General features: G+C 40.8%; 1 protein-coding gene across 1 annotated transcript; it reads right to left on the minus strand.

Annotated features, from left to right (window-relative positions):
• Positions 1-18,779: 18,779 nt before the first annotated feature.
• ncbp2 (nuclear cap binding protein subunit 2) lies at positions 18,780-22,404 on the minus strand. The gene is made up of 5 exons (XM_035177534.2): positions 22,214-22,404; positions 21,195-21,281; positions 20,844-20,938; positions 20,561-20,699; positions 18,780-19,347 (listed from the first exon to the last, which is right to left on the minus strand). The coding sequence occupies exons 1-5, from the start codon at positions 22,286-22,288 to the stop codon at positions 19,249-19,251; spliced, it is 495 nt and encodes a 164-aa protein (XP_035033425.1). The 5' UTR covers positions 22,289-22,404; the 3' UTR covers positions 18,780-19,248.
• Positions 22,405-22,860: the final 456 nt, after the last annotated feature.

Raw genomic sequence — 22,860 nt, forward strand, 5'->3', positions numbered from 1 at the left:
TCCCACCTCTGGTCCCACCTCTGGTCCCACCACAGCGCTGACAGCGGGGGTTCACTCACTGCAGCTGCACACTACAGGTCTCAGTCTTCTGAAAGTAACTCTCACATCTCTGTGCACGAGTCCAGGGACAGAGATACAGAGGATTAACTGATGGGCAGATGCTGAGCTTTGTGAAAGGGCTCCTATAGAAGCCATAGCTACCCAGATTAAAACAATGGCAGTCACTTTGTCTCTTTAGTGTCTCCTTGACTTTATTGTATGTCTTTTTTGTCAATTTCTGTCTATTTGTAGTGTGTCTCTCACTCTTTGTGGTTATCTTGTGGTCATTCTGCCTCGGACCACCTGAACCCTGCTCAGTTCATCAAGTAATCCATCAACCCACCAATCGATCTTCACAAGTAACACGATTCTGTGACAGGGACCAGATATTGTTCCCATCTTCTCCTCATTGTGTTTGCTCATTGATACGTTTCTCTAGAATATTGTAAAGTCCTGACCTCACTGCGTGAAGAGCCTTGAGGAAATGCATGTTGTGATTTGACAGATTGTATTGAATTTTGTTTACTTCTTCCTCATTGAAAAAGAGTCTGTAAGTGTTTCTGTTAACTCTTAAGTCGTGATGTCACATGTCCATGGGACCTTGCCAATGTGGACACATCCTTCTGGTGTCCCTACATCACTACTACAGAGGCAGTTTTAATAATAAGGACACGTAAAAGTGTCCCCACTTTCCAACCCTGTCTCATATAATTACATTCATATATAACTAAAGTGTTTTTGTTATTACACTGTGCTGGCAATATAATCACTGAGTGTATTGTATTATTGTCTTTTTTTTTTTATGAACAAAACCCTACATTCATTAACGGCAGTGGATTGACCAGACGTGATCGGAGTGAACGTTTTTCAGTATAACCAGACAACCCAACTTTAACCGAGTGCTGTGAGAGTTTAAACATAAAATATTAAAGTATAACGACGCTCGAGTCACCGCAAATTGATATTTACTGCAGAATGAATCAAATTAGGAAGAAAACAAATTGCTGTCTGTGAACATTTTACTGAAAATGTTCATTGTCGACACTTTGGTGACTTTCCAAATATGGTAAATCAACAAAATGCTTAAACTGAATTAAATCAACAAACGTTTTGTGTCGATCCAACCATCAAGTGTTCATTCATTTTTCCTATGTTCAAAATCTGGACTTCCCATGTGGAGGCTTGACATTGATCTTCTGGGAATTGCTCCTTTGAATATTATTAGTCATTAACTCATTTCCAGACAAACTCAGAGTGAAGTCATGCAGGAGAGAAAGTGAAGGACACACCGAGCGTTTGCTGGATTTGACCCAGCGACCTCACATCTGCACCTCGGCCAAATAAACACACCTTTTCCCAGCTGAGGGAACTGTCACCTTTAAAGTGCACAACACAGCATCTGAATATTCAGTCAGAGTTTAATGACTGTTCCCCTCTGACACACCTCATCAGTCATTTTGATGCTCGGGACGGGGGTGAAATGCCGATGAGGAGGGTTGGACCCTAACTACATAAATATTTGATAGTTTTCCACTCACTGTATATTCATCGGATGTCCATCAGTCCATCAACCATCCACAAATATCTCCGGAAAACACAAACGCCAGATATAACACTGACCTTCCAACCAGGAGGAAGCAGCAGCGGAGCTTCTGTTGTCGCCTGTGAAGGTCATGAGTGGGATCAGCAGTAGCTTAGCCTCGCTGGTGTGAACCCACGCAACCTTTGATCCCCGCTCTCAGCTGCACGCTGTTTGGTATCAAGGTCGCGTGTCGCCGGCTGCTGCCTCGGCCGCTCTTTGACGAAGGTCTCCTCAGTGGAGGGCACCGTACAAAAGAGATTCACCTTCTGCTTTATGTGAGGATTCAGATGTGGTGTGTGGGAGCAGTAAACGATCAATTCCACACGGTTCACTTCTCAAGGCCAAAAAACGAAAATATAACAGGTGTGAAAGGTGCCTCAGACGACTGTCGGGAGCAACAGGTTGCAGATCAAACTGAACCGTGGTGAAGATCGTGTGCATTGTGAAACAAATGTGAAAAAGTAGTTGAGACAGCATCAAACAATAGATGAAGACAAAGAAGTGGAAGCAGCTCAGAGGAATCTGTTCCTCTGGTGTTTGAATGACGAGGACAAGAACATGAACAAAGTGATTGGTTCGTTCATTTTGTCCATACAAACAGAAATACCACTTCATTCAAAAACAACTCACTGACGTCAGACCAACACCTGACTACAAATCAATCAATGTCAAGTATTCATAGACACAACTGGATCAGATGTAAACAATGTGACAGTTGCTGAGTTCCAGACAACTCGGAATGTCGAAAATTCTGACCTACTTTAAAAAGTATAATGGAACGCCACTCAAAGTCAGAGTTCTGACTTGTGAACTCGGGGGAAATGTATCGACTCTTCAGGGACAAGCAGTTGTGTGATGTCCGCTAATGGAGACGCAAATACTGTAGCGCTGAGGCCCGTCTATGTTGGACTCTTGTTTCCTCGTTCCCTCGAATGTGTTTCCATAAACATAAAATGTATAATGGCGCTTGTTGCCTCATGCGTCGTTTTCCCTCCTCTGCTTTGTTTCTGTGTGAACGGACGCTGCACAGTTGAATTGTCTCAGACAAATAAACATCAGCTTCTCAGGGTCAGCCATGTTTGTTACCGTGCATTTAATCGCTTGGAAGTCAAAACTCGGAAATTTCAAGTTGGAATATCCGACATCCGAGTTGTCTGGAAAGAAGCAAAAGACATGAACCTTGGTTTGTACCCTGCTCTGAACTTTCAGGTGAGAAAAGGCCCTTTGACTCTAAACTTATCGGTTGCAGAAGTTAAAGCATTTCTGCTTTACACTATCTGACCTCATCGTGATGTCATGATGACATCGTTCCTACAACATGATCTGCAGATTTCAATTGTGTCTATAGTCATGTAGGATCAAGAGAAACCTGGGAAAATTAATTCTTATACAAGGCCTATGACATTTTTGACTTCTTTATGATGCCATTGTGACTTTACCCATATCATATGATGGGCAATGATTTTTTCAATCAATATAATCTTTAGCTTTGTCTCTCTCATCCCATTATTCTACAGATATCTGGAAAAATGTATGTTTAATGAGGGCAAAATAAAGACATTTACATTTTATTCACACGCTGCATAATCAACCTGCTGCCAAGAGGCGTATTAAGCTGAGACTTCACTGTACACGGCTCCATTTTCCTGCTCCACTCTGAAATGAACATTTACAAGACCTCAGCGCGGAGCAAGAAGGAGCCGCACGGCACCCGGTTCATTTCCCCACTGATACAGTGCACTGCCAACACTGATGAAGCCGCTGCATGATCATATCCAACAAAGCATCCAGGGTGAGGAATGAAAGCTGGCAGCCGGAATGAGAGGAGGCACATGTTCATACGCGGCGAAGGAGGGACGGGGAGGAACAATGACTCTGGAGTGACACACGAGAGGAAGCACTGCGGTAAGAGACAGCAGGTAATATCATGCCTGTGGGACTGAGAGTGGGAGTGGCAGGGGATTACACACACACAACACACACACACACACACACACAACACACACACACACACACTGATAGCAGGAGTCAGTAGACTGTGTAATGGCAATATCTGCTGTCTAATATCCAGAAAAGGAGAAAGGTGCGCACATCCACAGGAGACATATGCCATACATTTAGAAAGTATGAATACTAACTGAATTTAATAGCTCCTGAATAATAATTTGACTCATTATGTACATTAAAATAGTAGAGTAAGGAGGGAAGTGACTCAGAAACTTTTCTTTATTTTGTATTTATCTTCCTTTTACCTTTTAACATATCATCAACTCACACTGCAGCCCAGTTAATAATAAGGGAAACCTGGACGTGACTATGTATTATACTAAGAAGACTTTTAAACCTTTATAGGAGATTCAAAGCCAAGTCGTCCTTGATGTTCTTTCCCCGTCTGTATAGAACACACACAGAGAAGCCTCCTCTCGTAGATGGGGAACATCACCAGCCTCTCCTCCTGTGAAAAGCCAAATTGAAAATTGGATTGATGCTATTTGTCCTCCTGATTATTTGTTGCCAGATCTGAGAGATGCGGTGAAATGGCCTCCCAATCAGACTAGGAACTATTCTGCAGTGGAGGTGTGAGGAAAGTCATTTCTCCCACATTGTGAAAATCCATCGACGGGCTGACTTTTAAATTATTGCCATGAAACTATCGCCCCATTCTACTTTGGACACAAATTTTATTTTATTGCTGTTATAGCCGTCTTATTGCTACTTACCAGGATTTATCATATTGAATATGTTCTGCATGAGTTTCCTTTTGCATGTGCTTTTTTTTTGTAAAATGGAAACTCAAAAGGAAACTGTGATGGAGTTTAAACCATCTTCTGTCTGTGTTGCTCCACTTGATTCCCTTCTCTTATAGAACGAGAGCGGAGCGGAGCTTAGTCCTGGAGACGGGAGGACGCTGCAGTTTGATCTGAAGGTGCAGAGACAGCCAGGAGACTAATGCTGGGTTCATATCACATCTGTCTGTTCACATCTACTCATTTGTTCGGGTGTCTGTTCTGCAGGTTTTAGGTTTAGTTAGGCCGACACTCTGGAAGGAGAGTTAAGCCTCAACGGACAAAGGCAGAGAAGTGAAGAGAATCCACGTCTTCGTAATGAGCCCCAGTAGAAAGTGTAAAGAAGGAGAGAGGAAGCTGCCAACATCGTGTAACAGGTTAGAAAAATAAGAGACAATATGTTAAATTAACTATAAAGCACTTAACAGCACAGGTCATATTAACACACACACACACACATTCATCCAGCGCTCTATACGCAGGGTTTTTCTATCCCACATTTGAGGTTCAGCGTCTTGCTCAAGGACACTTTGTAATGCAAACTGGAGGAGCCAGGGATCGAACCACGCATCTCCAGGTTAGTGGACGACCCTCTCTACCTCTCCTGACCCACAGCTGCCCCATTAAACAGCCCAGTTTATTATGGAAATGTGTGTGTGTGTGTGTGTGTGTGTGTGTGTGTGTGTGTGTGTGTGTGTGTGTGTGTGTGTGTGTGTGTGTGGTAAGAGGTCATTAGCTAATGTAGAAAAGCACAATATACAAAATGCATCTAATTTACATTGAAAATGTTGTGAAAAATTGTGAAAGTCCGAATTTATGGCATTTTTTACACTTTTAATTGCAGAAAATCTTTTATAATTAGTTTTCGGTAACAGACTATGAAGGAAGCAACTCTCTGCTTCTATAATGAAGTCAGAAACGAGGCCGGCCTCAGAGACGCAGGCCTGGAACTGAAGAGAGATTCAAGAACAAGCTTTGTTCTGAACTTTGTAATAAATAATAAATAAAACTTTATTCATGAATCTCTTCTCATCACAAAGTTACACGGTGCTCCCAAAGGAAAGAAAACACCAGAGCAGGCAGACAAACAATGAAATCATAAAACAAGATGAAAATGTCAATGTCACAAGTATAGAGGAAAACACACAGTAAAATATTTTGTGAATTTGTATTTCACCTTATTCTTATCAATACTTGAACTGATTGTTTTTGTCACTTGGCGGCAGCACAACAAGTGGAAACTCGAACACATAAAACTGTTCTGGAAAGTTTCCACAGACAACTTCTTTACACACAGCAACATTTTGTTTTGTCCACATAGCTGCAATATTCCTTTTTGTGCTACTTGGCTCTTTGTTGACTTCATCTTCAGCAGCTCGTCATTAACGTCATCATCGACTTGCAGGAAGTCCACAGATTGTGTAAAGGCTTGACTGCTTAATAAATAAAGTAAAACGTTGCACCTGAAGATGGCGCTGATGAGCACTGAGCCTGAACCGAAAAAAAACGAATGCGCTAAACGAGGCTAAATTGTAGCAGTGAATCAAGTTATAGTAATTTTTGGGATCAACACTCCAAATATACATAACATACAGAATGGCCATTTGACCCCCGTATGGTAAATAATATTATAAAGCTTTGATTTCTGATTTATGCGAATATAGTAGAAATAAACATTATTCCTAAATAAAAACATTGAATATCTTGGTGAATATCTTGACGAAGTTTGATTATATTCTTCTTTCTCAAATCTATTTTGGGCAGAGCATTAATTTGCTGTGTCAGAAAGCATCAACTGTTGGTTTCCTTTCCTTTCTTACCTGCTGTCAGCCCCACTCAGCATATTGTGCTAATGAGTCTCGTGAGTCTGAGGAAATAATTAGCTCATTTATCCGGACTTCCACGACACACACACACACACACACACACACACACACACACACACACACACACACACACACACACACACACACACACACACACACACACACACACACACACACACACACACACACACACACACAGAATTTCTCCTTCAACAATACTTCTCTCTCTTTTTTGCTTGTCAAGCATAAATCCCGTCAAAGCCAGCGTTCAGTTTCAGACCAGTGAATCCAGTAATGTCCGCTCGCCTCTGGGCATGCAGCTCTTCGTTTGTGCTACTTTACATTATTTTCACATTTCCTCACCTTCCCTGGCAACATCCTTTCAAACGATGAGATGAGAAGAGAGATGTGCAACAAGAGGTGGATTCTTTTAATGGCTCTGGAATGTATTTCAGCTTCATATATCTGTACGTGACTTGTTCCCAACCAGGGATACTTGTACACAGAGGGGTACTTACACAGCTGTCGGGGGGAACATGTTCCTCAACTCATTTGGAAAAAAAGGAGGGTGTGAAATTGTCTAAGAGAGACATGGTTGAAATGGAGAGTTACGAGAAATGGGCTGATGGTTCAAGTAGAAAGCTGGAAACTGTCAATAAAGGATTAAAATAGATCCCTAAGAAATGTTTGAAATAGAAAATGAATGAATAAATGTTTGAAATAGCCAGAAGGAATAAATAATTGACAGAGCTATCTTCTAGTATTGTATAAATGGATAAAAACTTAGAATTAAGCTGAATTGTTGAAATCAATGACTTTGAGTTATACAGAGATGCATCATCAATTTCTACCACCGTACAAAAACAAGCCCAAATATTGAGTATATATATACACTTGTCGGTTTAGAAAATATACAGTTTTAAATTGTTATATCTATGGTTTTAAAATATATGAATAAATGTATAAAACAAGAAATCCCTATTCACACTCACATGAGGTGCACTACAACAATTGTTTCTCTCCAGTTGTTGTTGATAGATTGATTATAAACTTACACACCAACTTGAATAATGAAAAATATTCTTATATATATTAAATATATCTATACCTATATATCTATATCTATGTATTCAAATATATACTGTCACCACGTCGTCCATCATGTTTAAAACTTGCCAGAACTGAAAAGTTGAGCAACTGTCGTGTCTGACACTGACTGAGCTCGAGCAGATAGTAGTACAGTAATACATATGGTGGAACATATAGGAAGTGCTCAAGGAAAGTTTCTGACGCATTATAAAGAGTGAAAGACGGGTGGGGTTGGTGGGTGGGTGGGGGGGGACAGCACAGTTTTGGTCTCAGTGTCCAGATCCACCCGAAACTTATCGCTGATGCACACAGTTCCTTGCACAGTTCCCATCAACTTCAATTATGGCTCTTATCTCCATTTTGAGTGTGTGAATGGCTTCAGCTGCCTCATTTACATTTCACACAGGTCCTTACACTCGGTGAATATTGGAGCATTTCCCGATATGGAATTAGGCAGAATGGATTATTCATGGCTGAACATTGGAGCACAGTACATTTAACGCAGGAGTCCTCAGCACTCGCGTGTCAGTTCATTCTCTGACTGAATATTGGTGGAAAAAGGTTATTTCACCTCAGCGTCCTTAACGGTTGAGCTCAGCTGATATGAGATGATGAAATTTCACACTGCGACTTGTCCGAACCGATCACTGTATTGGACTTGCTCGTGTTCAAACAGGGAAAGTGTGTGGTTGTGCTGGACTGCTCCCTGGTATAATTCCATGTGACTCTGCTGCTACAAAGCATGTGTGGTCACAGCTCGACTGTAGAAATGGAATTATCTAAATGTGAAGATAATATCAAATAATCTGCATTTTTCAATCTTTCCATTCGGCTCATATTCCACCAGTAACTGATTTGGCAGCTCCAGTTGATAAGGGAGTAATTGGAGGTTTACTGGACAGCGCGGCCTATCAAGCCACTAATCCTAATATGATGCTTTAATTTGCCGCTAAACAAAATGGATACTTTTTTTGCTTTGCAGCTGTTCCACTCTCCAACCTACGGTCGCCATGTTTTCCACATGCTCCCGTTCATTCTGCAAACCAAATGGAGTCGGCCAAGTTATCACTGCACTCGTCTTCTAACTTTTTTTTTATTCACAACATCTGCTGCTGGATTCTCTCGGCTTCTGTCAGGTCATTTGGTTAAAAACAAAAAAGAAATACTCCCGTCTCCATTGCCCTGATCTCCCTGAAGAACCTCAACATCCCTTACTTGCATTATTCATTCATGTTCCTGCTCGGGGGTCACAGGGAGTCAGGAGGCCAACCCCAGCAGACACCGGGTGGAAAGGAGAAGATAAACAGCCGGTGACCATTCCAACACTGAGGCTCAAGCCAGGCTCAGACTGCAGACGTTTTAAAATCCTAAAGCGGTTTTAAAATCTGGCTGCAACACACACAATAAGTAAAAACGTCAAGACATGGGCCAAATTAAAAAGTGCATGTCATTTCAGGTGTTTTCCCAATTCATTTAGTTTGAATTAGTTATTTAGCAATAAAAATAGGGGTGTACCATCCTGATCGACAACTGAGACTGACTTGTGATCGGTCAACTGCATCTGTCGTGAAGTGGCAGCTCCTATATCCGAGATGTTCAGGCTTCATTTACAATGAGAGGCAGTGGAGACGCGTCGTCCATCTTTATATTCAGTCATTGAGTTGAACACGGGGCCCGAGCTCCCAGATCAGATTCCTCCTCCAGTTGACCGGAGAGGTGAATCTGCCAGTTTAGTTTCAAACCTGTGGGAAATCACGTATTATTATCATTATTATTGTTTTTGCTGATGTTCAGTAATCTTAGTGTACGTTGGCACTGGGCCACTTGTAAAATATTCCGGCCTGTGAAGGTTTTGTCAGTATCGGCTGGAGAGCAGCTTCACGTCGGAGCCCAGTCACCCTTGTAATGAAAACAAACACAGCCCCAAGGTGTTACTTATGAGACTAGATTTACACGGCAAGGTCAGACAAGGGAAGAGAAAACAACAGTCTGAAAAGTGATATCAGTATTCATGTTTCCTTCGGCTCATCCTCGGGTCGCTTTACAAACAACGCTTTTTCTAAATTCCAGTTTTCCTCAGCCAGCACGACACTGGCTGCTCCCGCACTTCACCTCTCCTGCATTTATTATTGATTTATGAATGATTCATTTTGGATGAATTACTTTAAAGGGAAACTCACAGTTTGGAATCGGGCAGCGAGCCTCCTGCAGCTGAGTGACAGGAGCATTGTTGAGATTCGCAGCGTGTCGGCACGACTCTGCATGCCGGACATCGTCGTGTCTGAATAATATCATCACAAACACTCACGAAGAAGCCTCACAAAAACATCTGCTTGTCGGAAATCCCAGATAACACGCAGCACTGCAGCTCTTTGATCGACTTTGATGTGAAGTGAATGGGGCTTCAGTTTCAGTTTCCTGCTTTAACTCTGGTTAATTAAAAAGCCAAGCAGAAAGAAAAACTAAGAATTTAGGACTAACCACACAGGCCTCCACATAAAAGAGGTTTGTCCACATTCGCTTGGCCACAGATCTGACAAAAGCAACGATAATGTCATAATGCAAGTTAAACCTCAACTGCTGTGGAACTCTGTATGGCTCCTTATCGCACTTGGTTTTGTCCATAAACCTGAAAAATTCATATCACAAATCAACTCTTTAATGTACATTTTTAAAACTTTATTACTTTAAATAACGAGCTCCCAGATTTGGTCTTGTAAGCTTAACTTCTAAATTAAACACTGGACATATTAGAAGTTATTCATTTCTCCAAAATCTGGTAAAACAATGTGCAATATCTTGCTCTTCTGTCTGTGAGGTTGTCTAATGCCAGCTAATATTTGCTAATTGGCACTTAACTCTCTTTAGAAACATTTTTATTTAAAACTTCATTATTTAAATAAATAGTTTGGCATTCTGGTCAATAGACTTTTCTTTTTCTCTTAAGACAGTGACATAAATAAGCATTTTTCCCAGAACAAATACAAATTCCACAAGTACAATTTGTAATATGAGGCTTGCTCACCCATCGGTGCTCAGACTAATGGAAAACTTGGCCTCAGGCTGAACACCATATTGTAAACAAGCAGAGGAAGACAGTCGGAGATGAAGGTGGATATACAAACACACCCACACTAACTGACAGAGAGACAGCTGCCCACACAGACACGTCGGTGAGGGTAAAAATAGTTCCCACATCCCGAGCAGATGGAGGCTGACAGGTTTTGACTTGAACCTGCACATGACATCGGCTCTGCAGGATTCTGCTCATTTGTCAGCTGCAGCCCGGCCCGGACATCAGCCGCTCACCTGAGTTCACCATCCGGACGACCGACAGCTGCACGGGCCACATCCCGCCAACAGCTACTTGTCTTATCTAATCGTCTCCAGCAGAAGACTGGGAAAAAATAAACAACGTGTTTCTGGGCGGAGGTGATGAAGAGGTTCTGTTTTTCTGGTGGCAAGCTTTTTTTTCTTTGTGTTTACTTTCAATTTGTCGCCTCCTGTGCACCACAAACGCTTCCCAGCGCTGAAAAGGCCCAGAACCTGAATTTAATTTGGGTAAAAGAATATGTGGCGACGTCAAACATCTGAAAATAGAATTATATAGAACTATTTCTAGACTATAAAAAATATTCCTGTTGTTGTCTACTCAAGTTAAAGCTCGATTCAAGGTCTGTATGACAACCGTAGAGTTGCCAGTCGAAATTACAACGTTAGGGAAGGGAGGTTTGTAATAAACTGACTAATTAATTATGTTAAAGAAAAGCAATCTAAAATCCTATCCATTTTATATGATTGTATTTGTTTTAGCCAATGCCAAAGAAGATGAGTCAATTAATTGGAAATTAATAGAAATGTTTTTATCTAATCAACGTAATCCATATCTCTGCATCAGCAAAACTCAGTACATCCTTCATTATTGTGATTCCATTGGTTGTATTTTCAATAGTTTTATATTTCTATCTATTTGTGATGACATATTCCAACCCCATAGGGGACCAATGATACCTTCTTACACAAATCAGTGGAAAGATGTTCTGCTATTCTTCACCGATGGATCTTTGCTGGAGGGGTTTTACTTGTTTACCTTCCAATGTAAAATACTCCAAAGGTGTTTTTATGGATTCAGGAGACTAGGTGATAGTTGTCAGTTCTTCCTTTTTGACAAACTCTTGTGTGGTTTTTATTTTTCCAGTGTGTTTGGCATCATTCTAACGTTGTCAAATTCCTCTCCTGCACAACAAGCTTCTCGAGCCCGAGAGCCACATTGTCACAGTATGTGGGGGCGCAGATTTCCATTCATCGTGCCATCCATCTCTCCCTGCACCTTTTCCACACATGCAGCCTCGTATCAGCACACCCCACCTCCATGTTGTCATCGACCAGGACCCCATTTGATCCAAACTCATTTGATTTGATTTCATCTGACCAAAGAATGCACCAGGCCTCTTCTCCTGTTTGTTGTTGAAATGTAATCTTGCAGTTTTCTTGCCGTTTCCTCCTCCGCCCTTCGCCCACTGAGGCTGATGCCATGCGATGTCTGATCCGTCACCGATAAGCAGACGATCCTCGCGCCAAGTCAGAAGCAATTACCCGTCCGCTTTTCAAATCAAGGTTACACAAAGAGTGAATCATTTTTTTTGGGAGACAGCAACTCTGCTTCCTTTATTGATTTCTGAACCTCCCAACCTGCTCCTGTAAGAGTCATGATCTGGTTTATTACTTTTACAGGCATGTGGATTGATGCAAGATGATGTCATTTTGAATTATTAAACATTTTAGTAAAATTTCACGAGGAGTTTACTCAGGTTTGTTGTAAAATGCAGCTGTAAATAATATCCATTTAATATACTTCCTTTTTGTTTTTTAAATCCCCAATCAAATCAGATTTCAATGTGATTTTGTGGAGTATCCAAAGCAACAAGTGACAACACAAAGCAATGTAGAGATTTTAAATATAATACTTAGAAATAAGTCTATGTTGTATATGTTTAAACTTGATAAGTAAACTTTACTACCTGGCTGGAAGTTACGATTGATAAATGAGAATTTTTCATAGTTTGGATGAAATGACCTTAGTTATAAAGAGAAAGGAGCTGTAAAGAAATTTAAGCCACTTTAATTTACCACACCATCCTCCCTATGGATTCCAGTTGAGATATACTGTAAAAATCCAATTTCTGCCAAAAGAAAAGATCTCTCTACTCAAGGAGATCTCTCCGTTCAGGTAATAGATGGATTTCTGGTGTTTACCCAGAGGACAGAGACAGAAAGTGTGGGGTCATGAAACCTGTTTGAATTTTTTTATATCTGTGAGCTACTGTCTATGCAAGACAATCCTCAGCACTGGGAGGAAGAAAGCGAATCAATCCGAGGTGGGAAATGAACTGTGCCAAATTAAAACAGACTGAAAGATTCTCCTGTAATTACCGCTGTGCTCAATTGGCCTCAACGTGATCGCTGAGAGGTTCTTTGTAGTTCAGGCAAGAAGAGCTAAAGCGGGACAGTGGTTCCTGCAGATTACACTCAGAGCATCACTATCAGAGGAGTAACGCCGGGACAGAGATCTCCAACCTTGAGTCCGTCACCGCAAATAAACTTGGACGTGTAGTTACTGAAAGCTTCAGGGGTATGAACCGGTTATTAAATTCCACTCCAGTAGGTGTTTCACTCAGCTTACATCGATCTTTAGTGAGAGCGCGAGAGGAACATATGTATTGCAGCAGTGTTTGAGCACCGAGGAAGAGGTGAAGCTCTCTGGGAAGCTGCGGGGCGTTGAGAGTGTTGCGGAGCGTGATATTAAGGCCAACGCTTCCCACCGAGAGGCATCATCAGACCGGTGACTATGACAGACAAGACCCCTGAGCTGGAACAACTCCACGGGAATGAGGAGAGGTGAGTTAAAGCTTCTGTCTGAGCAGACACTCATATTTACCACACGCCTGAGTTTAACATGCAGCTCAAACCAGGTTTTATCTGCTTCCTTTGGGTCTTTTAGACATTAGACAATGTGCAGATTTCCTCTTGTGTCGGCGCTAATAAACCTCGACTGTTCTGCTGGCCTCATGCAAGAGGTTAAAAACTGCCTCAAATGTATAGAAACAGACTCAAGTTGAAAATGGATCCAAACTGACTTTTTGTCCCTGCTATGGGTAAAAGACCGAAATCACTACATCCAACAATTATCATCGTAAACTGCACATGTGGAAGAACAGAAAACTTGACAGACAGCAACAGCACAAAGAGTCAATGAAGCCGTTTTCAAACGTGAGCTGCTGGAGGTTTCCTGCACAGACGCTTTCAAAACAGCATGAAATTCTCTGCATTATTCAGGTGAGGGGTGGAGCAGCCAGGTGCAGCAGACAGGAAGTGACGTATTCACTCCGCTGCAGCGATCACGTGATTTTGTTTACAACACATAGACACTTGTCGTCAGCTTTTATCAACACAAACTCTCCTGACAGCTTTGTCAGTGTCTTCTACGTGTGTGACGCACACTGCGTTCACATGGACACCTCCTCAGGAGAAACAGAGGAGAATCTCCGGAGTTCAGTGCATGTGTGAAAGCAGCTTTAGAGGTGTGGTCTGCTGAACTGTAGCCTGTTTCAATAGTTTGTGGAACCTAGACCTGTTAAATGAAACTAATTGCATTGCTCATTGTTGTGCATCTTTGACAATCAGTCATTTAAATAATGTTGATTTCCCACTCAACCTTTGATAATGACCCAACAACTTGCTCCTAATGCATTAAATACGCCCAGGTCAACATTACCCTAGTAAACTGTATTTATTTTTCCATGGCTGCTCCTTCTCCTCTTACTCACCGTCCCATCTGTGCCATTTTCTCCACACAGCAATTGTCTGGTAGAGTTTAAACATCTTTTCCACCCGGACGGTGGCAGAGCCCGTTCAGAAACGGCTCCTTTTGTGTGACTGCAATGCACCAATTTCTATAACACAATGTCCATTCCATTTGCTACAGAACTAGAAATGATGGCATCATTAAAACTTTCATTTGAAGGTTTCTGCTGCTTTGGCTCATGTTTTCTCAAAATGGCGGATGTTTTCACCCGTGACGAGTGACATGCAACTTTTTGTCGAACCAATTTTGTGAAGAAGATTTGTTTTTTGGGTGAAAGTGATCTGTTCTACATTAGGCACCAGCATGACACTGGTTGAAAAGGGCGATTAGTCAACCACCTGCTGGAGGGTTGATGAGAATATGTTCCTGTTAAAGTGTCGTGTTTCACCAATCGAACAAAGAGACTTATTAGAGCATAACTTTTTTTCTGTTGGCATTGATTTTATAGTATGTTGAAGTCCATTATTACCTCCACCAAGGAGTTTGTCTGATTATTAGCAGGATTACGCAGAAACCTCAGGATGGATTTCCACGACACTGGTTGGAAGGATGTGATATGGGTCAGGGAAGAACCCATTGAATTTTGGTGCAGCTCCGAATCAGTGGGCGGATTCAAGAATCGTTTTTTTTAACTTTCTTAGACATCGCAAGATTGTTTTTCAACATTTTCATTGATATCTCAGGTTCATTCGTAATGAAAATAATGAGGTATATTTAGAGTGTGTGGAATTTACTGCAACTACTGGACTCTTGGGTGTCGGTGGAAATATCTGAGTATCTGTCTAATAACATGAAACTTGTGTTCTTTGAGTTTCCTGCATCATCCGTTCGTATCAGACGACAGAGGAAACCACAGGCGATGAAACACTGTACAACAGGATCAGTGTGGACGCACAAAGGGCTTTTACAGCCTCGACACTGAGCTCCTACCTGTCAAATCCTTTTTTCTGTGCTTCCTCCTTTAGCCTCATCACCCCCCCACTACTCACTCTCAATACTCACATTTTAGGCTGAATTTAAAAAGCGAGATAAAACACCCTATTTCCCACAAATGCTTCCCCTATGGCCACAAAATGTCAAGCTAACATTTGCTAATTCCGCTGCTTTATGGGCGCGCTGCAGCTCGTCAGCGTGGAGATGTGTTTCCAAACGGGCCATGGAGGAGGGAATTACTCCGCTGTAATGAGATCCCCCTCAATAACCGGAAATCTACATGTTTACTCACTGGACCGTTTGAAATGCCTGCAGCTGATATTCTCCTGCAGCAAATAAAATATGTAGGAGGTTAATGTTTCTCCCGACACTGCAAAATGGTGATGGAAGGATTTGCCTTGGAGTGACCCTCGGAGTAAATGTATCATGGACTAAGTTTTCTTTCTTTAGAAAGAAAACGTAGAAGTGTAGAAACTTTCATTTAATCCAGGGCATTAAATAAGCTTTAATGAATGAGTAATGAATTAATTAAAACAAGCCTGCTTCCACTCTCCTTACAAACCTCTGCACAGTCCCAAAAACGTTGATATAAATTACATTGTCTGAACATTACACCCATTGGTGATGTTTGACTTTCACAAATGTGCATATGATGCTACATCTGCACGCTTGTGAAGACTTTCCACAGGATTTGAAGAACCTGGCTGCAGAGAAGTGATCCCAGCCCCTCAGCCGCGAGCACATTGCTGAGGTCGGGCATTGGCTGATAAGGGCCTGGCTCACAGGCAGCCGTCCAGTTCTTCAGCAATGTGTTGGGGTTGAGTTCAGTCGCTCTGCGCAGCCACAGGCCGGAAAATGTCTTACATTCAATTTGACCAAATAAAAGGCTTTAAAAAAGTATCACACTTACTTCAATTCAGATTGGATGAGTCTTTATTTTTTAGGCAAATCATTCACAAAGCCCAAAACAAAAGATTCTCTACTCTGCAGGACACTAGAAGAAGAATTACTTGTTTGTTGCCTGTTTCCAGCTAAGTTTCAGTATTAATATAACACCTCTCTCGTCAGTTTGCTAGCTAATTACTGAACATGGAGAAAAGCTAGTTTATCAGTAATGTCTTAAGATGACGAGTACTTACGGAGGATAAAGAGAGAGGATTCAGAAAGTCGATCAAACTTGGGACAATAAGGATTCTAACGGACATAAATGTGATTATGTGGAACAGGTATATTTTCACTTTTGTGTTTATTTCACTTGGAAGTTTGGTCTTAAGTTTAATTTCGAGTGGTATTAAAAAGATCTCAAAAACCCCGGACTCGTAGACACCCTGCGGTCAAGTTCCGTGTTACTCTCTAAAATACTTTTGTCAGCATTAAGATTCGAATGAAATCAAACCAAATTGCCTGAGTGTAGATACGAGAGAGAGCAGATTGAGCAACTTGACATGCTGGTGTGTTCCTCCGCTGATCCATGACGCAGCTCTTATCGTGAACTAATGACCGAGTTGGGGCGTATCTCCCCCGGTTCCCGCTGGTGTTGAACGCTTGTTATTCTTCATTGTAGCGGTGGATCATTATCTGCCTCCATCATCTATAAACCGGCCAATGAGTTCCTTTAGCGAAGGTATTTCCAAACAGCCCCCTCATTAGCATAATGTCTCATTAATTCCGGCTCTGGTCCCCGGTGCCGCCTGATTCTCTCTTGACCCCGTTTGAACCCGACTGTGATAAGGGCTAATGTTGTAAATCTCCAGGGACCTTATCGGGTGGGACACATTCGGGGCATCGCCAAGCTTCTCTTCTTCTGCTGCACACAAACGGATCAATCCCCAGGATGCAGAGCGCTTACGGATCATAAACTGATTCTTTGTGATATTTAGGACAAGATGGAATCGACACAGCATCTTATAATAAACTGGGATGAGACAGTGGTGGTGTCCGGCTCAGTCTGTAAATGCATCAACTCATATATATTCCTTTATTGACCCAGCCTGTCAAATGTGTTGGTTTCCACTGATTTTGACAGAGGATGTTAATAATACTAAATAAAACATTTTCACAATATTTCTATACGGATAAATGTTAATTTTATAGCAGGTTTAATGAGTTTTCAACTTACCATTCGTTGGTTTAAGCTTTCCAATTAAAATGTTTATCACTTATCTTTTAATCCTTTTATTGGTGTTTATCCACATTCAGACAATTGTTTCAACTGTTTTCTGCAAAATGTTGAACAAATGATTTGAACTATTATCCAGAACCTTCAGCTAACAACTTATAAACTATTTAACAGTTTATCTGTGAAGTTTATTAAAGTATTTCAACATAATTAAAACCCATTCAGTTACTTTTGGCTAATTTATTACTTTTTTATTCACAACTTTGAGGTAATTCTATCACCCTTTTATCTTCTGTATGTAGCTAAACTTTCAACTTTATTTTTAACAACTTAGAGATACTTTTAGTTTTGCTTGATCAGGACTTTTCATTAGTTATTTTGTATTTACTCTTTGTGTCAACACAACTCTGCTCTGTGGTGTGTACTGTGTAGTAAACCAGTGGCTGGCGGGGTATTGATTATTGTGACAGGAAATGTTAATATCCGATCATTTAAAATCAGCATTTCACAATTTTGTAATTGGATTGTTTGTTTTTCTCAAGAAACAAGTTGTTTAAGCTAATCCTCATTCATATTGACAGATGATTGATGGTCCTTGGAGATGGTTGTTGATACAGGTCTTAATATTAAAATGGAAGTAGGTGCTTTTCTCTCACATGAACTTTACAACCACATCTGCCTTTCCCCCCGATTGCTCTAAGGAACTCCATCTCCTCTCCTGCCATCTTGTGGTCATTTTCAAAATCTGCTTGGAGAGGATGTGATGAGGAATAAAGTGCAACAGTCGATTATTGTTGGGAAAACAATAACATTTCATAAAAATTAACCTCTAAGGTCTAAATCCAGAGACGTTGATGCATCACAGTGTAATCGAGCTTCATGAAAAATACATGTTTGTTCACTCCTCACTGAGTTTAACAAACTCACACAATATCTATTACATGTTACTTCAACCTAAGAACCTCTGTGATTCAGTGGCTCTTTTTCAACATGCTAGTTGTGACAAGAAACTTTTATTTAATGTTGAATCAACTTCCACCACGAAGAAACTTGTTGGACTCACCTCATGTTCACGGTCTGAGATCAGCTGTTTGTTTGGAGACAGAACTGCTGCTTCAATATGAGTGGGTGTGAAGTGCTATAATGAAAAAGTAGCCAACTTTGCCTCTGATTTTCTCAGAAATTCTACAGTAAACTTACTTAAAGCTTGACATACTAACAGTCAGACTCACCATAAAGGGTTAGGGTCCCTCCCCGTACAAAACAAAGGACGCCCACATATACTGACTCTCATTGGTCACTTGCTATAGTATAGATGAAAGACAGTTGTATATATATATCTACCTGCTCTGTGAGAGGTCCCAGGTTCAAATCTCAGCCAAGCCCTTGCAAGTAATGTGTTAAAGTTACTAAACTATGTTTAAAGTCTCAGGTTTATCACATGATGATGCACTTCAATCATTAAAGTTCTTATAAGCACTATTTTGTTTACACCAACAACTATATCTGACCTCAGATCAGGAAAGAAATTTCACTCAAATGAAAAAAAATATTTATTTAAAAAAGTAAACGCAAAGTTTGGTACAGAAAGTTTCATTCATAGAAATCAGTACTTCAGCCAACTACTATGACTTCACGACATGAAGATCATTTTGTGCATTTGATTCATTTAGTCCCACTCGCTGCTTCCTGTCAGAGTCGTCCGCGTTGTGGGGACATTCAAAGTGTCTCTGTTTGCAGGACGACGGAAACATCACTAAATATCACACAGTTTAACTTTGGGGCCGATGCAGACCGATAACACGTATGAGAGCCAATTAGAAGAGAGAAAACAAGTCTGCAGGAGAAATAAATAACAGCGGCTGATTTCCAGAGGCCAGTGGTTCATGCAGAGCTGCTGTCAAGCGTCTCACGGCAACACCGGGACAAACAATCTGTGTTGGCATCGTTAGGAGGAAGAATCCGGTCCAGCGCTGACGATGGAGCACTGTGTGGGGGGGGGGTTCAGTCTAAAACGTGTTGCGCTGCTCTGCGGCCGGATGCTGCGCAGCCAGTTTACCATAGCCGCCTCTGGCTGGGTCGTAGTCCTGCCGGTACTCATCCCTCACCTACAGGAGCCACACAACCAGAACACACAGGTATATGAAGAAATAACACAGATAAAAAACAGAATGATCCATAAACAAAAAACCTTTACAAGAGAAATCAAATGCCTCATTTTCCACGTGTGATGCATCGGATGGTTCGTGATTCAACCAGAAACATGTGACTCTATGTTAACCTTCCCACGTGATTATTTAAATTCTTTTTAATTTGGATTTAAATTGGATTTTTGACTCTTAAATAAATCAGTTTGACTTCTGTGACTCCAAAAGTGATAATTATTCACAGATTTTTGAGGGAAGATATCAATAAAAATAAAGTTTTTAGATAATTGATTATTTTCACTAGGTTGTTAAGTTGAATATTTTTTTCATCTATATTTTGTGAATTTCTTATGTGAGAAAATGTGCATTTTATTGTATTTTTATTTCAAGTTCTGTATATTTGGCTGTAATTGTTGTTTCTTTATATTTACAGTGATTAATAACAGGTTTTATGATAATATAATATAATATCCTGGGGGTTTTGTTAGAAGCAAACCTTTTCTACTAAAAACGAGTTTAGCCTCTGCAAAATATTTGCGTTTTCTTATTAAGACTCTGGCAGAAATCTTGTTGAATACAACTACACGCAAACTGGACGTGATTTTATATGTTGTATTTGTTAACAGCATAATAAACACATTAATTTTTCCAAATGCCATACAACAGTAATGTTATCTCTTCAAAGGCCACGGTTAATCATGCATAATTCATTTTGGAACTTATACCACTTTCTAAATATCATACTGGTGTATTAAAATGTCACAAGGGTTTTTTTTTCCAATGCAATTTCAGTATGTGTCATTTTTCAAATGTCAAATTATTCTGTGTTTTTTATTATTGTTTTCTCAAACTGCTGCACAGCAGAAAAGCCCAAACTTTTTCAACATGGGCAGCTCAGAGTAAGAGAGGGGAACCTACAACTCCAATCAGCTGTTCCCAGTATGGAGGAGAATCCGATGCTGGGAATAAGTCTATATTTTATTCTATACAACGTGAACTGCCCTGTGTTGTTTTTAATATAAACTACAGTTAAAAGGATGTGAATTTCTAAAAGCACACGGACTGAGGATGCAGATATACAGGCTGTTTGAATTAGAATTCATTTCTGAATATACAAACGTCAGCATCCACACTGTGATATTCACATGTTCAGTAAAGTGTCTGGAATCCTCACCTGTCCTCCAGATTTGCCGCGGCCGTGCTGTCGTCCCTCTTTGAAGCCGGCGTCCCAGTCCGTCCTGATGATGCGGTCGTCGAGTCGCGTGCCGTTAATGAAGCGCATGGCGTGTTCTGCGTCTGTGCGTATGTAGTATCTGGTGCAGCCGGAGGGTCAAGGTCTGTCACAGGCCGTTTGATGGAGATGCATGTGTGTGTGATTTCTGTGTCGGTGAATGCAAAGACTTCTATTTTCGAACTACGCCATTTTTGTATTTGGTGCATTTCATTTGAAAGGATACTCTACAAAACAGAATCCGCAGGCCGTCTTCTTGACTTTGTCCAGACCGATGATGATGCGCTTCACGTCTCCACTTTTAGAAAACAACTCGTGCACCTGCAACATTGGAAAATGATCCTTTAAATACTTTAAACGATTATCAAATTTGGTTTTAAAAACATATGATGGTTTAAATTGTATCTCTCCAAAGCGGCGTCTGTTTTGAAATACAGAATATTAAATTAAACCACAGTTAGATTCACAGACATCTGGGACAAAATCCATACAAACTGTGACAAACTAGCAAACAACCCACAGGAAGAAGAAGCCAGTGTCAGGATTTAACTGATGGACTCAGTACAAATGGTCGTACCTGCTCCTCCGTGGTGTAGAAGGAAAGGTTCCCCACATACAAAGTGTTGCTCTGCTTCAGCAGCTTCTCCTGGTCATAGCGATTACCCTGAAAAAAAAATATATATATATATATATATATATATTGTCAGAAAAGGACACAAGCCCAAGATGAAAACCATTGGTGGCTTATCTCCGTTGCTACCGAAGCTATTATTAGATATCTGATTCTATTATGTTGAAAACAGGAAAAATAGAGGCGGATATTTCCTCTCGTTTTAATCTGGTCAAAAACTGGAAATGTTTCAGGGGAAATGCACAATAATCCCACATTTGAGGAGAAGTTCGTGTGAAGTTCATTACATTTTAAAGGAATACAAGCATTTTGAAAAACAACCACACAATTAAAATGAAATACATAGTGCTTTCTAAACATACACCGCAGACTGGAGGTGAAACTATCAGTAATGTATTTGAATGGTAGATCAATAAAACAAACTAAGTATCAGGAACTATTATTGATGATTAATTGATAATTGGAGTATTTAATAGAGTTACAATGACATATCTCTTTGTTACTGGTCCTGCAGTGTTTCCAGTTTCAGGGCTTCATTTCCTCATCATCAGTAAACTACGACTTCTGAACTTTTCCCATCGTAATCAACGAGTGAAACCTAAGTATGGAAAGTTTCTTCGTATTTAAATGAACATGAAAAAATTAATTTAAATATCATTGGGTGCAAATAGTAAGGAGCGGAAACGAGGGATCCTCCACCGACAATAGGAGTCAAGAGTGGGGGACAGATTTGGACAAACACCGATGCTCTGGATGAAACTCGTATCACTTCAGTCCACGTTAGTAAACGTCTCGGTTAAATGTCTCCAACCCGGGACACGAGACAACATGAAACTTGTCCCACACGGTTTCATGAAGTCGAGTCAATGTGCGACGAGCTCACGCGTTTGACCCGTGTTTGCTAACGGGGTGCTAGCTGTTAGCTCACGTGTCGCGCCGCTAAAACGCGTCACTCGGTCGTTTACCTTGAAGTGCTGGTCCCTGTACTGACTGACGTCGATGTACGAGTCGCTGTTCAACGCGTTGAGTTTCGCGGACATGATGAAGTCGTCGTTGTTTCACGATCTGCGGCTAATTCCGCTGTTAGCAGAGCGGGATGTGGACGAGGAAACACTTCCGGTTTGTGTGTCCGTCCTCTGCAGACCTCCGACGGGAAAATATGTGATAAGAAGACAATGGCGCCCCCTGTATTTACCACTTTGAGTCAAAGTACATTTAGTCTAAAATACTACACAACACACATGTAAAATACAAAAACATGCTTCAAACAACTTTGATATTAAAACCTCACATGCATCATAACAACCACCCCATCAAAGTACTTCTAATCTCATCAAGTGTGTAATATTAGTTGTTTATAAAGTGGCAGATTTGTTAATGTCTATTTCTTTGGCCTCCATGTTGGAATAAAGTGAAGTGCCCATGTGAACATGTGACATTAAACAACCTTTGACTTTGCAGAATAGAGCCAAGCCGACCATCTCTTTAGGTCAAACATATTAAAGTTGCCCAAAGTCACCTGACTTTTGAGTCACAGAACTTTACACGCAGGTTCATATTGCTAAATATTATATTTGCAGGGTCTTTCTTGTGCATGGTTATGGGATGTTAC

Source organism: Hippoglossus stenolepis, chromosome 14 (genome assembly GCF_022539355.2).
Source record: "Hippoglossus stenolepis isolate QCI-W04-F060 chromosome 14, HSTE1.2, whole genome shotgun sequence".
NCBI lineage: Eukaryota > Metazoa > Chordata > Actinopteri > Pleuronectiformes > Pleuronectidae > Hippoglossus > Hippoglossus stenolepis.

What these genes read in the sequence shown, in the direction of transcription:
- ncbp2 (XM_035177534.2), bottom strand. Translation starts at nt 22,288, where the DNA reads ATGTCCGCGAAACTCAACGCGTTGAACAGCGACTCGTACATCGACGTC. An exon ending in TGCGGATTCTGTTTTGTAGA is followed by an intron (nt 20,700 to 20,843) that starts GTATCCTTTCAA and finishes CGGCTGCACCAG; the next exon opens with ATACTACATACGCACAGACG. An exon ending in GCGGCAAATCTGGAGGACAG is followed by an intron (nt 19,348 to 20,560) that starts GTGAGGATTCCA and finishes TGGCTCCTGTAG; the next exon opens with GTGAGGGATGAGTACCGGCA.